Source organism: Gnatocerus cornutus, chromosome 3 (assembly GCF_029298725.1).
Source record: "Gnatocerus cornutus isolate USDA-ARS CGAHR chromosome 3, icGnaCorn1.1, whole genome shotgun sequence".
NCBI classification, from domain to species: Eukaryota; Metazoa; Arthropoda; class Insecta; order Coleoptera; family Tenebrionidae; genus Gnatocerus; species Gnatocerus cornutus.
In genome coordinates this window covers 238663-258561 of record NC_142235.1, presented here as the reverse complement: position 1 = coordinate 258561, position 19899 = coordinate 238663, and the positions used below count along the sequence as shown (strand labels likewise).

The 19899-nt window shown below is 33.2% G+C and overlaps 1 protein-coding gene and 1 pseudogene across 2 annotated transcripts; both read right to left on the bottom strand.

The window, feature by feature from the left end:
- Nucleotides 1-1304: 1304 nt before the first annotated feature.
- On the bottom strand, nt 1305-9636 carry LOC148176706 (uncharacterized; annotated as a pseudogene). Its single transcript, XR_015769794.1, has 6 exons — nt 9575-9636; nt 9509-9520; nt 9311-9458; nt 6480-6883; nt 2311-2370; nt 1305-2258 (listed from the first exon to the last, which is right to left on the bottom strand). The product of XR_015769794.1 is annotated as an uncharacterized LOC148176706 (transcript).
- Nucleotides 9637-13115: 3479 nt separating this feature from the next.
- On the bottom strand, nt 13116-13406 carry LOC148176705 (kinase D-interacting substrate of 220 kDa-like). Its single transcript, XM_088033497.1, has 2 exons — nt 13236-13406; nt 13116-13187 (listed from the first exon to the last, which is right to left on the bottom strand). Exons 1-2 carry the CDS (start codon nt 13396-13398, stop codon nt 13165-13167), a joined length of 186 nt encoding a protein of 61 aa, XP_087889623.1. The 5' UTR covers nt 13399-13406; the 3' UTR covers nt 13116-13164.
- Nucleotides 13407-19899: the final 6493 nt, after the last annotated feature.

Below are 19899 nucleotides of genomic sequence, written 5' to 3'. Positions count from 1 at the left end.
ATTCTCTATCTATCAAGTCGTAGTTCAAGCAAAAATTCCTAAAACTGTGCCCGTAAAACGACATGGCGTTTTTTCAGTTTTTATTTTTTTTAAATAAATCTATAAGTAAATCATTTATTTTAACGGGAGTGTAGTGTTATTTTAGGGCCCCTTGTAGAAGCGCTTGTGTGTTGTCACCTTTTGGTATGTAATAATTTGTCCTTGACTGAAATTCGTAATTTGGATAATTTTAGTGCAACAGTTATGAAATTTGGGAAAGTTACTTTTTTGGATTCGTATATTGACTCTATTAAATTTCAAAATTGTAGAGCCAAAAACACAGATTTTAGAAATGCTTATTTTTGAGACCAATCAAAAATTGCAGACACCTTATAAAAAAGTAAGCGCTCATTGCTGTCAGTCTACCCTCGTGTGTAAATTTTTCAAATTTCTTTCGTGTAAATCTGACTTTAAATTCTTTAGAGAGAAAACTGAAGAAAAACTGAATGTTTTTTTATGATCTAACTAATCGTCTTCTTTTAGAGACAAGAACAGAAGTGACTGCAAAAAGCTGTAGAAGTAAATGGAGGCCAGCATAACCTGCAGAAAGTCGAGTCAGTCTTCCTAACTGTTAAAGTCTGAAGGAAATACGAGATTGCCAATTGTTCTTTTTTTAACAGGGTGAGTTTCAAGTATCATTTTAGGTTTTGTTGCTAAAGTTTAAACTTTGAATTTCCCTCCTTTGTGTTCAGTTTCCTTTAGACTTGAAACCATTAATTTCGGAGCTGGGACTAAAAGTGGACGTGTGGATTGAAAACCCACACATCATCCAAGACGATCAAATCTGCGTCAAAGTCGTGACAAACGGTCCAGATAATGAGCTCCTCATCTGTAATTACCAAAACAGAGGCAACTCCAGATATCTGAGGTCCTTGGGGCAAGTCCTCATGAATTTCATCCGGAGTATCGCGGGTGGGGGTCTTGGTTTTCTTTCCGCCGTACCCCATAATGCACAAGTGCCAACAACGCTTCTGGGAGCGGTGTGGAATTTGGCGGGCCATCAACGATACCAAAGTAAAACGATTTTGAAATGAAACGCAAATAATTCTATGATTTCATTGTGAAAAAAAGTGCGCTTCTTCTAAATTTGAATTTGAAATGTTTCTACACTTTTGCACATAACGATGCATTCGTTTACACTACACTGCAAAATAATGCACACGAACAGATGCCATTTTAGTGTATTTAGTAGGATGGGCTTGGGTGTTTTGGTGTGGTTGGGTTGGCAGCCATGTTTGGCGGTTGATTCGAATGAAACAAGGCAGTGGTAAAAATAAACTTGTATTAAAAGTAAATTATACAAAATTAAAAAAGAAAACAATTTCTACCTAAAATATTGTGTACTCTAGTTGCTCTCTCTATTCATATAAATAACATGAAGTACAAAGTAATGTTAATAAAATTTGTGTTTCATCTATAATACTTATGATAACGATATAAATACGCTAGATATGCATTGTAGCGAATAATTACAATCTACTTATAAATATTGGAATTACTTGACTAGTTTCTAGTCAGTTTTATTCTTATTTTTATGTACATAATTTAACGTACATATTTGGTAACTTCATATACTGAATATTGTATACGACATATTCGAACAAAAATAGATCATTAAAAAAAATCACAACACTGGGTAAAAACAGATGGCAATGTTAAAGAAAATTTATCTAACAATTATCAGTAGTGCCTCACTTATAAACAACATTAAAAATAACAATAATTATTTCACAACCAAAGTTTGAAAGAATTAAAAAAATGGAAATTTGTTATATAATCTATAGTACGACGTTAAGCGTGGATGGAAAGTGTTTAAGATAAATCACAAATTTGCAATACACAATTATTACATTATTTCATCTAAATATATACTGGAGAAGGCCTCTAAATTCACAAAAGGCATTGGTGGTGAAGATGAAGTAAACGCGGATTTAACAAAATGTACGTACGTTTTCATATGTAATTGAGATCGCTCATCAAGAGAAAAATAGAGAGGAATGTGATGATAAATTAAGTTCATGTTTAAATTATTTTATTTGGATGTTTTCTTCCACGCTTCATATGAACGGCAAGATAGTCTGATCTGGCAAACGATCGTTCACAAACGGCACATTTGAATGGTTTTGCGCCGGTGTGTTTTCTGTAATGGCGGGTTAGTTCGCCGGATCTTGCGAATCTCCATTCGCATTCTGGCCACAGGCACTGGTATGGTTTTTCACCTGAAAGTCAAAGTGTCAACTATTTCAATTTAGGTGAGATAGTCATCATTACCTGTGTGAATTCTTTGATGTTCTTTCAGATGTGAGCTCTTTGTGCAGACCTTCGTACACCCTGAAAAAAGGAAATATTCACTTTAGAACTATGCAAAAAAACGAGAAACGCGACATGCCCAATATTTTATTTATTTTTGATTTGTAAATTTTTTAAATGCGTCCATTATACTTTTTGGATTCTTTTTTTTTCTACTACATATTTACTATTTGGCTTTTTTATTAACTGTGTCAAATTACAATACTGTATAACAAAAGAAACAAATTTTAAAAAATTTATTTTGAAAATGAAACAAAAATTTCCAACATTTTTATTGAACCCTCCAGTTCTGGTAGTTTCAGTGCAATAGCAACGAAATGTGCCAAGGTTACAAGTTTTGGCCTTCTTATTAACTGTACCAAATTATAAAATTAGAGATCACAGTTTTGACTTTCTTACTGATTGTGTAAAATTCCAAAGTTTTAATTTTCAGACTGAAAATAGTGCAAATAAGTAAAACAATCTGCTCTAAATTCAAATCCATTTTCACTTGAAAGCAGGAAAACTTCTTCGTCTCTACTTAATTCTATTTACATAATGAGAGCTTAATAAACACGTGGATGAAAAATATACCCACAATTTCAATTATGTATTTTACTTATACATGCAAGTAAAAGTTGATTTTATTCATGAAGTTGTTTCGTTTTACATTTACTAAATAACCAAAGAAAACAACATGCGATTTTTTAAGAAAACGTCAATTATCATATTTCGTGGTACAATTGCGTCCAAAAATAATGCACTAGGGTATGAACAGAATATGCACCCAACAATACATTTTACCCCTAGAACTTTTGGGTTGGTCTGCTTTAGATCTGAGCGGTCAGTTTTCGTACAGAGGTGCGTCAGACAACCAAATTTTATTTACAACTCACTCGACAACTCATGCAGATTGAGTCGACAAAACGACATGGTTTGAGAAATATTGAAAGAAATTTAGAATCAATGTTTGTATTCCTAATCAATGACCCCAATCCTTCTATGAGTTGATTGCAATTAAGTTTGATTGCTGACATTTGATGGAATTAAATATTAATTTTAATTATAGATGTAATTTTTAATTTTAATTTATTTCTTAAAATTATTGATAATTTTAACGTTCATTTTTCTTTATACAATTCACTTTTATTGCTAAAAAAGTAAATTTTAGAACAATCGATTTTTAATTCTGATCAATAGTAAGTAACTAAGTATAGGCCGGCAATTTACTTATGTCACTTTAAAATAATGTTAAATATTTCATTTTATTCCAAATTGTAAAGAGTAAGAGTATCACTTTTGCAGTAGATAGTATAAAGGCACATTTAACAATCTTAGTGCTGTTAAAATTTTGGAAACAATATTAGTGTTGGTAAATGCGTTTTTTGCAATTTCTTGATTTTGCCCACCTGTTTACATCTACCTAGTTATAGCCAACTAGCATTCATAATTTTTAAAGCATTAATTTATACATTTTCTCGAGTTTTAGTTTTTCAAACATAGTTTTTCAGATGTAAAAACCCCAATAACGTTATATGGTTTCGTAAAAATCTTTGATCAAAATCAAAAATTTAATTTTGTTTCTGTAAACCGGATTTATAATTTTTTTAATTATTTGTCATTGTTTGAGACCTAAGAAACTTATTTTTTTTCATTTTTCTTACTAGTAATTAACTTATGTTTTCTACTATCTAGTAAGTGAAAAAGTTACAAAACAATGAGAGCAAGTTATTTGACATGTCAAAATTGACAATAATATTTTTATTTAATTTAAGCGAAATTTGAAAAACTTCATACTGCACTTTTAAGATAATCTAAATTTTAATCATTCAGCAAATTCCAGTGTCAGTGTTTAGATTCTAATAATCGTTATAAAACGATTAGATTAATATTAAAAATAGCAAATCGTCGGCTTAAGGCGTCCATTTTGAATTTTTTTGACGGAGGCCGATAAATCTTTATTTTTTGGAAAAGCTATATGTACATGTATAAAACTCATTCTCAGTTATCTTTAAAATTTCAAGTCATCTCTTTGATTGAAGAAACAGGCTTTTGTTTCTGTCAATTAATTTGACTCCGTCAAACTGAATATTTTGTAAAAATTTTAATGGACGAATTTGGCAATGCTGTCATATCGCAAAAAGTTCTCTTATAAAAAACTAATCACAACATGGACTTTAATCTAAAAGATAAAAATTTTTAAAGTTAGTTTGCACTTTTTGGACACCACAAGTCGTTAATTAACATTAACATAGTTCTTAGTTTTTACATTTTTAAGGCGTCCTGACGCCAAAACTATCAGTGATTAAAAACAATTTTTTACGTCAGCTTCTAGAACTTAGTCAACTATAAACGTATGCAAATTTTCAAAATTTTATCTTTAAAATTAAAGGCGATTTTGGGGGTGGACACAAGTGTTGCCGGACCCTGTATACAGGGTGTCCCAAAAGTGACGCACCACCGTGAAACTGTATCATCGGACAATGCCATAGATCACCGGAAAAATGTTAAAAAAAATCCATGTCTTCAATTTTTCGAGATACGATGGGTTGAAGAGGCAAAGTTTGATGCGAAAATTAACGATTTCTGTGCAATAATTTTACGTTCAAATAAATTTGTTATCCAAAGAACATTTTGCGCAAAGGCATGGTGCAAAAAAAATCGGAAAAATCTTGTAAGAAATGCCTAAAAACTGTTAAGAAAATTTTTGAATTAACAATCTCGATCAGTGTGGCATCGTTCACGTGAAACCATAGTTACAATACTCGTTCATGAGCCGACCTGACTAACGCCAACAATACAACAGCAACGTTACTATGGCTTTGACTACTGGAAATTTAAATTACAGGGGGTACACTTCTGCAATGTTGCCATTTTCCTAATTTTCTTTTACTCCTCCTGCGAAAACAAAGAGTCTGGAATTTTTTTTAACATTTTTTTGGTACTCTGAAGGACCACCCAATTATCCCCTTTTAAGGTGGTGCGTCACTTTTGGGACACCCTGTATACATTTATACAGTAGAATCTCGCTAATCCGCGTTCCGCTAGACTCTCCGCGAAGTCGGGGGAGAAACAATATTTTCGTGGAATTCCTAGATCAAAATTTCTCGAAATTTAAAATAAAGGAAACCTCGTCCATTTAAAAGGTGTTTTAATTTGGTATTTTAACTTGGTCCAGAGTGGACGTATTTTTTACTCTTTTTGATCAATTTAGTCAAAATATGTATGGCAACACGAAGGAATAACATTTTTGTAATGTTATTGTATAACTTTTTATGAATAATTTACTTTTAACTATAAAAAACACGTGCTTAATTGTAATCTTCGGTTAATTCGACTTTTCGGCCGTAAGTAAATGAAAAAGTTACAAAACAATGAAAGCAAGTTATTTGACATGTCAAAATTGACAATAATATTTTTATTTAATTTAAGCGAAATTTGAAAAACTTCATACTGCACTTTTAAGATAATCTAAATTTTAATCATTTGTCAACTCTATTATTACAAGTCCACATTAGATTAAAACAAAACTCAACTTCACACGTTGAGTAATCTACTATATTTGTCTGTACGTCCTAAAACTTTATTTCCAAATATTTTTTCCCTAATTCCAGTAAAATGCTGTAATTTATTGGAGATCAATTCTGGTCATCAGACAAGACCCACCAACTTGAGGGTGATTATGTTTATAGGGTCTTGCGGTCAGTTTGGTGGAAACTGTTTAAAAAGTTACAGTTATAAACGCATCACAGTATTTATACGTTTCTTTTACCATCACAGCACAGCAAAATAAGATCTAAATAATTTTACAACAGAGTTTTTGCAAACATTGAAAAATTACCATTTTATCCGGCGAGCCCCTCAAAATGTTTTCCGATGCTGTTTGAAAATAAACAATGAGATGGTGCATTATTTTTGGACGCAATTGTACACACATTTATGATGTTTACCCTGTAGTCTGCAACCAATTTTCATAAGCAAATAAATTCAATAGGCACCGAGCCACCCACACACATTGTTCAACAATTGAACGTATAATTTGCACAAACAAATAACTGCAAACTCCTCATTTGCATGACGCGGTATTCAGAGTAAATATAATTTTTAAAACCTAACATTAAACGAATGCCATTCTGCTTGTATCTACTTACCCATGAAATCGCAATGATGTATCCTTTTTTTCCAATTCTGGGTTATTTCGTCTATTGTATTTTGCCGTGGAAGAAGTGATTCTATTAATGGTTGGTTGAGGAGTTTGTTGCTGACATCCGGGGGCAGGATACGGCGGTGGAGGTGTCCGTCTTGGGAGCGTCCCTCCAGGAGAACCCGGCTCAGAACTTGGAGGAGTTACGTACATTAGCCTAGATATAGGAGGATAGAGAGCGTTTCCTGGCGCAGGACTCGGTGCCACTGCATTATTGTATTTATACTGGGGATGCGTATTGTTGTTATTGTTGTTGTTATTATTATTATTGTTGTTGTGGGGGTGGTGAAGCTGCTGTTGTGGTTGGTGATAGTGAGGGGTTTGTTGCGGACTCGTCGGGTGTTCGGCCTCCTCCAAGAAAAAAACAGAATATGTACACATTTTACTGATTCTGAATTAAAAAAAAATGCTTAGATGCCTAACTTTATCTACTTGTGAGATAATTTAAAAATTCTAAATTTAATTAATAGAAAATAACGATGTGCCGGTAAATTCAAAATTCCGAAAATCTAAATAAGCACTATACAATACACAGATAGTGTATTATGGGTTGCCAAAAAAAAAAAATTAATTTATTTAATAAGCCTGACAACCCCCTAACGGCTGATGGAAACAAATATGATATAGGAGATTATTCGATAAATTGTTCTCTATTTTTTGGGTCTAATGAAATTAGAGTACATTTTCGATTTTTTACATTCTTTCAGGGTGAATTTAAACGGGGCGAGATTACAACTCTCTGACGGTTGGTGAAAACAAATTTGATATGGGAGCTTTATCAGTGAATGTTTCTCTATTTTTTGGGTCTAATGCCATTGGGGTACATTTTCGATTTTTCATATTTTTAGAGGGTGAATTAAAATGGGGCAAGATTACAACCCTCTGACGGCTGGTGGAGACAAACTTGATATGGGAGCTTTATCAGTGAATTTTTCTCTATTTTTTGGGTCTAATGCCATTGGGGTACATTTTCAAATTTTCACATTTTGAGAGGGTGAATTAAAATGGGGCGAAATTACAACCCTCTGACGGCTGGTGGAGACAAACTTGATATGGGAGATTTATCAGTGAATTTTTCTCTATTTTTTGAGACTAATGCCATTGGGGCACATTTTCGATTTTTTACATTTTTACGGGGTGAATTAAAACGGGGTGAGATTACATTTTACGCAGAATTTCACGCTGAATCCAAAAATATGATAATTTTTTAAAATTTGTCAATAAATAACCGAGTTATAGCCGTTTTAAATTTTGGGTTGTCGCCAGATGGCCAAATTTTTGAAGGTTCCAAACAATTCATGCTCGATATCTCGAAAACTATTTGAGATATTGGAATGCGGTTTGCGGCATCGTTTTTCTCGCGATTTTTTACATAAGAAATAGTTTTTAGATTTTCTAATAGTCGAAAGTTGCAAATTTTCGCAAAAATTCATGACTAAAACTACAGTCAAACTTCTCATACCGATATCTCGCTTATTTTTTACAGTAAACTCGAGTTATTATGCATCAGTGAACGCAGAATTTTACGCAGATTTCAAATCTGGGATTTAAATTCAGATACGACTGCAAATAACCGAGTTATGGCCGATCAAAGTTTCGGATAGTTGATTTTCATTTTTTTTCTCATTTTCCCCAATATTCAAAGTTAAATACCTCGGAAACTATTAGAGATATTGAGATGCGGTCTGCGCCATCGTTTTTCTCGGCTCATTTTACGTCAGAAAAAGTGCTTAAAAGTCTAAAATTCGATAGTCGATTTTGCGCGAAAAAAATTTCGTAATTCGTAATTTGGATAATTTTAGTGCAACAGTTATGAAATTTGGGAAAGTTACTTTTTTTGATTCGTATATTGACTCTATTAAACTTCAAAGTTGTAGAGCCAAAAACACAGATTTTAGAAATGCTTATTTTTGAGACCAATTAAAAATTGCAGACACCTTATAAAAAAGTAAGCGCTCATTGCTGTCAGTCTACCCTCGTGTGTAAATTTTTCAAATTTCTTTCGTGTAAATCTGACTTTAAATTCTTTGGAGATAAAATTGAAGAAAAACTGAATTTAGCAAGTTTTGAGGTTAACTGGTTGTGTACATATCAACATCAGGAGAATAACGAAGGATTTAAATAAAAATTTGTGACCTTTGTGCTTATCAGCAACCTAAACTAAACGTAGACTTTTCATTTCCAACTCCAACACTACCAATTTCAAATTTCAAAAATCCCGCGCTAGAGTTTGACAGACGGCAGCTGTCGTCAGTTCGGTAGATGTCATTTGTTGTAAGTGGCCGGCTCTCCAATTTCGCGTAAAAACACAAGTTTTTAGTGTTCCCACGTGAAATTTTGTGTTCTGAAACATTAATGGAAGTGTTTCAAGTGTTTTAGTCGTGGTCACCAGCCAAAACCGTGTAAATTAAGGTAAATTTTACGATTTTTCCAACAAAGCCAAGAACGGGGAGTTCTGTTGTAGAGCCAGATGGTTTTTTCAGTTTCTTGCGGAAATATTCAAAGATAATTGGGGGTAAATCAATTCTTTATTAGGGAGAAGGTTAAGAGAAAATTAAATGTTGCGATTTTTGAGGTTAAGTCGTTGGTGATGTTAGTTGTATCAGCGGCTCAATATGATGAAGAAACTATTAGTACAAAATAGCAATTAAAATTAACACTGAAAAATATGGCGAAACGCACTCGATAACTAGTACAAAATAGCAATTAAAATTAACACTGAAAAATATGGCGAAACGCACTCGATAACACAACACCTTGGTACTCCCGAACTCGTACCAAAAATGAATCGCCTCCGGCGTCGCCCTCCTCCTCCGCTGCGGCGGCGGTGAACTCCCAAGTCCACCAACTTCTTAACGCAAAAATTCCTGCGGTCGTTGAGGCGCGGAAAGTTTGAAATTTGAATTTGAAGTGGGACACTACACGCCTAAAGAATTAATAATGAGCACTAATTTCACTATGCAACAAAATTTAAACATTTGATTTTCGCTAGGGCGTTAATTTTAAGTCCTTCTTAAGTATGCAATAAGACGTCAGGGTCACATTAGGATTTTTAGTAAATTTGTCATACATAGTTCCTCCAGAAAGAAAATCAATCGAGGCATATTTCAACAAAGGTCTATTAGTGTGAACCTTTTTTCATATAATTGAACTTGAAATTGGCCAGAATATTCGCGAAGTTTTCAATATTGTTATCCAACTCTTTTTTTGGCAAAAAAAAACAATTGTTTGTCGGTGGTGCGGTACTGCTCAACTTGTCTGCCCTTCAACTAATTAAGTAATTGAAGGATAAAATGAATACATACGACCTAAGTGAATTCCAGCACAGTGGCGTGAGACGACTATGGAAATTTTTACGAAGATTATGAAGTTGAGTTTCATAATATGTGCTTTCAAATAAAATTTAAATCTCAAAATTAATATTGAGCGGTTAATTTTGAAAAGAATGTTTCCATTTCAATAAAAAAATTTGAAAATTCTGAAAGCAATCTTCAAATTTTGTTCGCCATATCCAACAGTCAAACACAAATCCTAGATAAACATTTGTAAGAACCAAAAAAGTCTAAATGTATCTAACTTCCTTTAAAATCCGATTATTACTAAACATAAACACTCTGTATATTAAACAGCTTTTGTTAACGCTAACAAACTGAAAAAAATGAACAATCAAACGCACCTAACGTTTCTATGAATTGAAAACTCTCCAAAATGTCTATAAATGAATATGATGGGCTAGTACTTTACCTTACAAGATATTTTATCAGAGTAGCAAATTTCCGAAACGACCGTCTTTATCAAAAGTCGAAACACAACTGATTCCAATAAAGAGATTAATACCTACGTAATTTCCTAATAATTGCTTATGTTATAACTTTTTTCTTGAGCGAACAAAAAATAATCAGGTGGCGCTATTGCCATAACCGAAGGAAATGAATGGACAAGGTCGAGTTCCAATATAAATCCAAATATACAGTGTCCGAACGATTTGTAGACGAAACTGATTTTGCAATTTTCTGTGTCTTTCGGTCTACAATTTTGCAATTTGACAGAGTTAATACACGACTTAAAAATAGTAAGTTCCCCAAATTTCAGAACTATCTACCACCTATCCATTCCCCATCTGAACAGTAGCATAAAAATTACCAAAATTATGAATTTTAGTCAAGGACGTGGAAACTTTGTGGAAACTTGTCTCAAAAATTAAAATTTCTAAAATCTGTGTCATTGCGACGCAAAAATAGTCACTTTCCCCAAATTTCATAGCTGTAGCAATGAAACTACCAAAATTACGGATTTTGCAATACTAGAGCACGTGACCATCAATGCTCTCGTCTAAAGTTGGCAGCAAATCTGTGTTTTTGGCTGTACAATTTTGAAATTTAATAGTCAATATACGAATAAAAAAAATAGCTTTTCCAAATTTCATAACTGTTGCACTAAAATTACCAAAATTACAAATTAAATCAAAATCAACTCAAAATCCTTCTTTTGGAAAAAATGTTCTATAGTTTCATCATATTGAGCCGCTGATACAACCAACATCACCAACGACTTAACCTCAAAAATTGCAACATTCAATTTTCTCTTAACCTTCTCCCTAATAAATAATTGATTTACCCCCAATAGTCGAATATTTCCAAAAGAAACTCGAAAAGCCATAAGGCGCTACAACAGAACTCCCCTTTATTGGTTAAAATAGACCAACCCGATTTTGTTGGAAAAATCGTGAAATTTACCTTAATTTACACTGTTTTGGTTGGTGACCACGACGAAAACACTTCCATGAATGTTTCAGAACACAAAATTTCACGTGGGAACACTAAAAACTTGTGTTTTTACACGAAATTGGAGAGCCGGAAATGACATCTACCGAACTTACGACAGCTGCCGTCTGTCAAACTCTAGCGCGGGACTTTTGAAATTTGAAATTGGTACAGTTGGAGTTGGAAATGAAAAGTCTACGTTTAGTTTAGGTTGCAGATAAGCACAAAGGTCACAAATTTTTATTTAAATCTTTCATTATTCTCCTGATGTTGATATGTACACAACGAGTTAACCTCAAAACTAGCTAAATTCAGTTTTTCTTCAATTTTATCTCCAAAGAATTTAAAGTCAGATTTACACGAAAGAAATTTGAAAAATTTACACACGTGGGTAGACTGACAGCAATGAGCGCTTACTTTTTTATAAGGTGTCTGCAATTTTTAATTGGTCTCAAAAATAAGCATTTCTAAAATCTGTGTTTTTGGCTCTACAATTTTGAAATTTAATAGTCAATATACGAATCAAAAAAAGTAACTTTCCCAAATTTCATAACTGTTGCACTAAAATTACCAAAATTACGAATTAAATCAAAATCAACTCAAAATCCTTCTTTTGGAAAAAATGTTCTATAGTTTCATCATATTGAGCCGCTGATACAACCAACATCACCAACGACTTAACCTCAAAAATCACAACATTCAATTTTCTCTTAACCTTCTCCCAAATAAAGAATTGATTTACCCCCAATAATCTTTCAATATTTCCGCAAGAAACTGAAAAAGCCATCTGGCTCTACAACAGAACTCCCCGTTCTTGGCTTTGTTGGAAAAATCGTAAAATTTACTTTAATTTACACGGTTTTGGCTGGTGACCACGACTAAAACACTTGAAACACTTCCATTAATGTTTCAGAACACAAAATTTCACGTGGGAACACTAAAAACTTGTGTTTTTACGCGAAATTGGAGAGCCGGCCACTTACAACAAATGACATCTACCGAACTGACGACAGCTGCCGTCTGTCAAACTCTAGCGCGGGATTTTTGAAATTTGAAATTGGTAGTGTTGGAGTTGGAAATGAAAAGTCTACGTTTAGTTTAGGTTGCTGATAAGCACAAAGGTCACAAATTTTTATTTAAATCCTTCGTTATTCTCCTGATGTTGATATGTACACAACCAGTTAACCTCAAAACTTGCTAAATTCAGTTTTTCTTCAATTTTATCTCCAAAGAATTTAAAGTCAGATTTACACGAAAGAAATTTGAAAAATTTACACACGAGGGTAGACTGACAGCAATGAGCGCTTACTTTTTTATAAGGTGTCTGCAATTTTTAATTGGTCTCAAAAATAAGCATTTCTAAAATCTGTGTTTTTGGCTCTACAACTTTGAAGTTTAATAGAGTCAATATACGAATCAAAAAAAGTAACTTTCCCAAATTTCATAACTGTTGCACTAAAATTATCCAAATTACGAATTTCAGTCAAGTGGAAACTTTCACTTGTCTCAAAAATTAAAATTTCTAAAATCTGTGTCATTGCGACGCAAAAATAGTAATTCCCCCAAATTTCATAGCTGTAGCACTAAAACTACCAAAATTACGAATTTTACTGTACTAGAGCACGTGACCATCAATGCGCTCGTCTAAACTTCGTAACAGCCCCTAGGGATGTTTATTGTGAACAGTTAACGTCTTGCGCAAGTTTGCCAAAGACCATGAATGGAGAGAAAAGAAAACAAACAAACCTTCCATCCTTCCTCAACAAGCAGCGATGCATCCAGAACTCCAGATCTCACGTTTTCAAAAAACCAATAGAAAGAACTTCGTGCTCCCGTAATGAAATCAGCAACACTCTGAATATTTCCCAGTCACTGAACGACATCTTCAACCACTGGAAAAAGAACATTTGACTTTGACTTAAAACATGTTTAAATTTAACCTTTTTCATCCACATTGCAGTAAAGCAACACCTTTTTCGTGATGTTATGCTCCTGGATCACTCCACTGTACTCTGGGAGCCCTGAATGAGTGGTTTCTTCAATTCTGTGCAATAACTTGCAGAGTCCTTCAACGTTGAGCGACGACAACCGCCTTTTCGACATCTTAGGCTATGGGTGGTACCATCAAGATGCTGCAAGATGTGTATAGTCATGAGAAGACCATCATCTAAAGACTCAGTCTCTTAATAATAAACTCTGGTAATGAAGTTGGAACCTGAAATACCACAAAACATTATAAAGCTGGAATTCAAACAATTTTCAGCTTACCTGCGTTTAAAAATTTCTATAAAGACCCGGAAATTTGTTGCAAATCAAATCCAAGACTAAATAGCTTCAAATGAACTTCTTAACTTGTGTGATTTCTTTCGTTCCATTCCCAGAAGAACGAGAAAGTAAACAGGAAAGAATTCTGGTGGTTTCTTCTTGTGCAAGCAGCAGCGTTGTTAATCATTTGTTGTACTCTGAAAATAAGTCTTAAGGCTATGTCCTACCCCGGCCGAAAAGCATAGGAAATAGCGCAAAACGCCATTACTTTTTACGGCCACAAATTAAGAGCTGGAGTTTTGATTTTTTTTGTACGTGTAGACAATATCGAAATGTACACGGGAAACTCTGTGATTTTTAAAAATTCTTTATAGATTTATTTAAAAAAAATAAAAACTGAAAAAACGCCATGTCGTTTTACGGGCACAGTTTTAGGAATTTTTGCTTGAACTACGACTTGATAGATAGAGAATTGTATTCTACACCCGGGCAACTCCTTGATTTTTTTCAATTTTGAATAGTTTTTTTAGAAAAAAATATAATGTAATGTAAAAATGGTCCTCAATTTTCTAAAAGTCGGCAACCAACACTTCAAAATACAAATGATTTACAACCCCTCACAGCAGGGGTCTCTAATCCTAATGACGGTTCGACGACTACGGCTCGACCGAGTCGGGATTGACCATTGGAACCCCAACCAGATACCTACTCACTACCGAGAGCTGAAGATCATGAATCCCATAACATTTTAATCTTATTCTTATCAGGATTATCATTACTAAATTTTGTTACCAAGCATAAAGCTGGCCCAATTACCAACGAACGAAAATTGTAATTATCAATTAAATTACACTCAAAAAAAATCAAAGAAAATGATAGAATTATAATATTATCCTATCATGTTATGTCCTTGTAGCCATGTGATAATCACATAGTTAGCCTTTAAGCTAGGACATTTGCATAAGTGGTTGGGATTTAGAGCAACAAAATCTAATCAAATTTTTTTTATTGCACTTACAAATCCTTTTTTAAAATATTACGAAGGGGTTCATTTCTGCTCCACCGAGAGTCAATAATCTCTGGAAGCATGGCTTTAAAATAAAACTTCTCGAGATGGGTGATCATATTATTTTCCCAAAAATCATTATTCCGTTCAACCACACAGTATTGTAAATCCGTATACACTACAAAATAACAATATTGCTTTTTAGTGATGTGGAGTTGACCCTGGACTTGATACATATATGTATCTAATGGCTTTAAAAGTATCTTATTGCTGTTCGGATCAATCGTACAAAAAGTGATTGTTTTGTTGTTTATTGCATCTTTGACCATTTGGTTTTTTGCGGTATAAGCACATTTAATTTCTAGAATGCAATCAGTACCAACCAAACCATCAGCAGATGCCTCTAAAAATTTTCTCTCCGAATCAACAAACAATCCACATTGTAATACTGTCATCCCAGTGATAACTTCAAATTGTTTTCGCGCTTCCTCTTCACAATCAATGCCAAACTGAATAGACTTAGGCAGTATCTTTGGTAATGATTTGCATATAATATTTTTCACAGTGTTCGCAGTATTAGTGGTATCTCGCATCTTGCAAATTTTTCCGAAATTGCTAGCAGTTAATCGAATATTTCTTTCATTGATCCATAAACTATTATTTCTCTGGCCCCGCGTATTTTTTTCGATTGAAATAACATCGCACTTATTGAGATCAATTATGAAATCAGATTTTCTTCTTTCAAAGTCGACATGTGTCATATCCGGAATTTGAATTTGAGTGTGAGCATTTTTTCCATAATCAGAATCGGCACTTTGTATTCTCAACCTCTTTCTTCCACTCCTACATGTAGTATTTTTTTTTTAATTTAGTTTCCGCAAATTTTGTTGTAAAAGTGCCAACATTTCCGCCGTACATTTTATTTGCGAGTTGGAAAACAAAAGTGCCTTTGTTGTTGTAGCTAATCACAGCAGCTAAACATCTACATTGGTACGATCCTCTATAAGAAAAATTTATTCTTTTCCCACCAATAAATTTAAATTTCAACACAAGGATACACACGAAGTGAATTCTCAAGGAGAAAAAAGATCCATAATTCGACTTCTTACCCTTCTTATAAAGATAAGCAAAGCTCCCCTCTTTTTTTTTTTAAATTACCTAGTTTACCCCTTCGGATTGACACACTTCTAAGAAGTAAAATTCTGGTTTGTTAATGTTATTTGCAATCAGTGTTTACAAATATTTAATACTTTTAAAATAAAAATTTCTAAAAGAAAAAACTTTATCTTATACTTTCGTATAATTGAGATGCACTCTTGTTTTGAGACGTCAAATTTTGAATTATCTATTAGATCTCAAAATCTATCCTTTGGATTTCAAAAATATGTACCTAATAAGTAATTCAGTAATCTCTATGCTTTTTCCAAATGTTAGACTTGATCTTTATTGATTTATCGACTATAAATTCCAACTCGAATATAAGATACATTTCAATTTTCGAGATGCAAAAGAAATAACAAGATGGGAAAACAGCTTTATTTTATTCATTTTAATTTACGTATTATCATTAATGATAATTTTCCAATACATTAAATTAATTTCGAGGGACATCGTATTTCGAAATAAGAAAAATCTATGAAACAAACTTCGAACCAAGGCAAACTTATCTGCCTGGTTTATTGCTGTACTGTGGTAGAAAATATGCTAATTTTACAGACGATTTTCACCCTTATGGATGATTGGCATGTGTCAAATGGTTAGTATGTTGGGTTGCATATTTTTCAAAACACGAATTTTAGTTGAGGGGTAGAACAGCCTTAATTAGTAAGAATTATTTCGCTTCAACATGCAGCATATAGGCAACCAATTATACACCTTAGTAATTTTGTGGTAAGTTAGTAACTTTTCTTTCTTAGGTTGATACCAGTTTGCACCAACCGTTCAATCAATCAAAATTAAGCAAGTTTGACCGCTTCAAGTCTAGTGGAAGCTGAACACAAAGAATAGGGTAAACCGATGATAACCGCGCGTCCATTTTCGTCGACAAAATCCAACCCTTCAGACACTTTACCTATCCAGAATCCCATGAAGATAGCCCCCTTGAAGTTCCGGTCGTTAATTTTCGCGTAATACTCCTTCATGGTTGTGGTGAAGGTAACTTTATCTTTCGGCTCCACGAAAATTGACTGAAATCATAGAATTATTTGCGTTTCATTTCAAAATCGGTTTTACTTTGGTATCGTTGATGGCCCGCCAAATTCCACACCGCTCCCAGAAGCGTTGTTGGCACTTGTGCATTATGGGGTACGACGGAAAGAAAACCAAGACCCCACCCGCGATATTCCGGATGAAATTCATGAGGACTTGCCCCAAGGACCTCAGATATCTGGAGTTGTCTCTGTTTTGGTAATTACAGATGAGGAGCTCATTATCTGGACCGTTTGTCACGACTTTGACGCAGATTTGATCGTCTTGGATGATGTGTGGGCTTTCAATCCACACGTCCACTTGGAGTCCCAGCTCCGAAATTAATGGTTTCAAGTCTAATGGAAACTGAACACAAAGGAGGGAAATTCAAAGTTTAAACTTTAGCAACAAAACCTAAAATGATACTTGAAACTCACCCTGTTAAAAAAGAACAATTGGCATCTCGTATTTCCTTCAGACTTTAACACTGACTCGACTTTCTGCGGGTTATGCTGGCCTCCATTTACTTCTACAGCTTTTTGCAGTCACTTCTGTTCTTGTCTCTAAAAGAAGACGATTAGTTAGATCATAAAAAAGCATGCAGTTTTTCTTCAATTATCTCTCTAAAGAATTTAAAGTGTGATTTACACGAAAGATGTTTTGAAATTTTAAACAGGAGGGTAGACTGATAGCAATGAGCGCCTACTTTTTTATAAGATGCCTGCAATTTTTGATTGGTCTCAAAAATAAGCATTTCTAAAATCTGTGTTTTTGGCTCTACAATTTTGAAATTTAATAGTCAATACAAGGTGTTAGGTAACGTTACGGCCATAGAAAAAGGGGTGATGGAGGCAGCCGTGAAAAGTAATGTTTCGAAGTTTTTTTCGGGTTTTCTTGAACCGTTTAAGAGCTGGAAGGCTTTGAATGTGCCCAATCAGGGAACAATTTGCATAAGGTTACAAAAATTTGAATCAGAGTTACTGAAGGAAATTTTTTGTTTGATGTCAAACTGACAGTTCTTATTTTTATCAGTGGCGTACTTGTTCCGTTTTTGTGGACATCACAAATCAAGTTCGTCAAAACGAAAATGTGTTGGGTAATAAAGAAAACATTGTTGCGTCGTCTACGATTATGTGTTCAACAAGATGGTGGCCATTTTGAACATCTATTGTAGTGTTGCTTTATTGTCTGTTTTTTGAATAAAATTGCGTTATTGTTTTTCCCTTTTATTGACGCCACTGATTTAAAACTTCAAATGTGACGGGAAAGTGACAAATTATTCGTTTGGTCCGAAAGCTACTTGGATTTCTGTAAAATTGAAAAATTATTTGACGCCATTCTATTGGTCAACTCTAAAGCCTTGTAGCGTTTTAACTAAAACGAAAAAAATAAAATTAATTGCGGATTCCAAAACAGTTTGCCTTCCTTAATTACCCATTAGTCTATGGCCGTAACGTTACCTAACACCCTGTATACGAATAAAAAAAGTAACTTTCCCAAAATTCATAACTGTTGCACTAAAATTACCAAAATTACGAATTAAATCAAAATCAACCCAACATCCTTCTTTCTGACAAACGGGCGTGTAAAGTGTAAAATCCGAATAGAAAAGTAAGAAATTTGCAGTTCTGTAACCGGTAAGTACATTCAGTCACAGATTAATATACATAATTATGTTTCACGATACAAGAAACTTTATAAAAAAATTACTTTATTCAAAAATTACAGCGTGAGCTCTCGAGAGCTAAATCTAATAAGAACTGAGTTTAATTACATTGCTCGTTACACTTTTATAGACAACCAATTTTTATAATGGTGGTAATTGTATCAAAAATAATTACAGTTGGGCCTTTTACATTAAATAGGGGATTTGTTTTAATTGAATGAATAATAATGAATAATCGGTTAACCTGAATAATCTATTGATAAGAGGAGTTATCGTGGTGTGGGTCGACCACCCTGGAAGCTACATCCGGATATAATTCCTCCCCCCTTATAGACCAGTGTCGAAGCCTTCAAAAGAGGTAAAAAGTAGTAGTAGAATGAAACCTATTGGAAAATGTTGAGAATATTACAAAAATGAAAGGAAAAGTAAATTACAGTCGATTCGAGATCGGAAAGTGGGAGAGGGTGGGTTTTTAAGGGTTAAAATCGGTTTATCTCGATTTCCGGCAAAACTACAAGTCTTATGGAAAAAAGTTAAATGGCAAAGTTGTAGGTAATAAAAAGATCTACAACTTTTGTATTTACACTTTTTTCTCATAACCTCAAAATTCACATGAAAAACTCAAAAAACCACGTTTTTGGTTTTTTATTTTTATCTTTTACAATTTTTTTTTTATGAAATTTGGTGAGAACTTACCTTTGTATATACCAAATACACAAGAATTTTTTGGATTTGAAAAATTCATTTTTTCTCCTTATTTTTATTTAATACCGAAAAAGCACCATAATTTTCAATCGAAAATTCACGCGTCAAAATATCAGCTTCTTAAAAAAAGTTGGTGGGCTTTTTATTCGTTGAAATCTCTACTTTCTGATAGTGTAATAAAAAATATACGTCACTAGGGAAATTATTTTCAAAAAATTTAAAAAACGAAAAAACTCGAATCGAAAAATTATTTTTCTATCATTATGTACAATTTTGAGCTATTTATTAATATTAACACTGTAATTACTTATTTTGCGTATGATTCTATGTTACATTGATAAACAAAAAAATTTTCAATCCATCAAACATTAAGATTGCAAAATAAAACATGGGAAAATGGTTGTTAAAAATATTCAAGATAAGATTTAAAGGGAATTTTATCTAAAAAATGAGGATATTATAATTTTTTTTTCAGTAAAAAAGCTGGTTTATTACAGTTTTATTATATTTTTGTCATAAAAAAAATCTCGTATATATACAGGGTGATTTTTTTAAAACGGCAGGCGTTGTAGAATTTTTATTTATGAACCGATTTCAAAAATTTAAAAAACAAATTAAATGGTTTTTAATTTACTATAAACTGATGATTTTAAAATTTTTCTAAATGTCTTAGTTTCTTTTGGGCGATACTCAACTTTCTTATTTTAAATTGGAACCCATATTTTTTTTTTCATAATTTGGAAGATATTAATTTTGTTGATTCAGAAATGTGTAA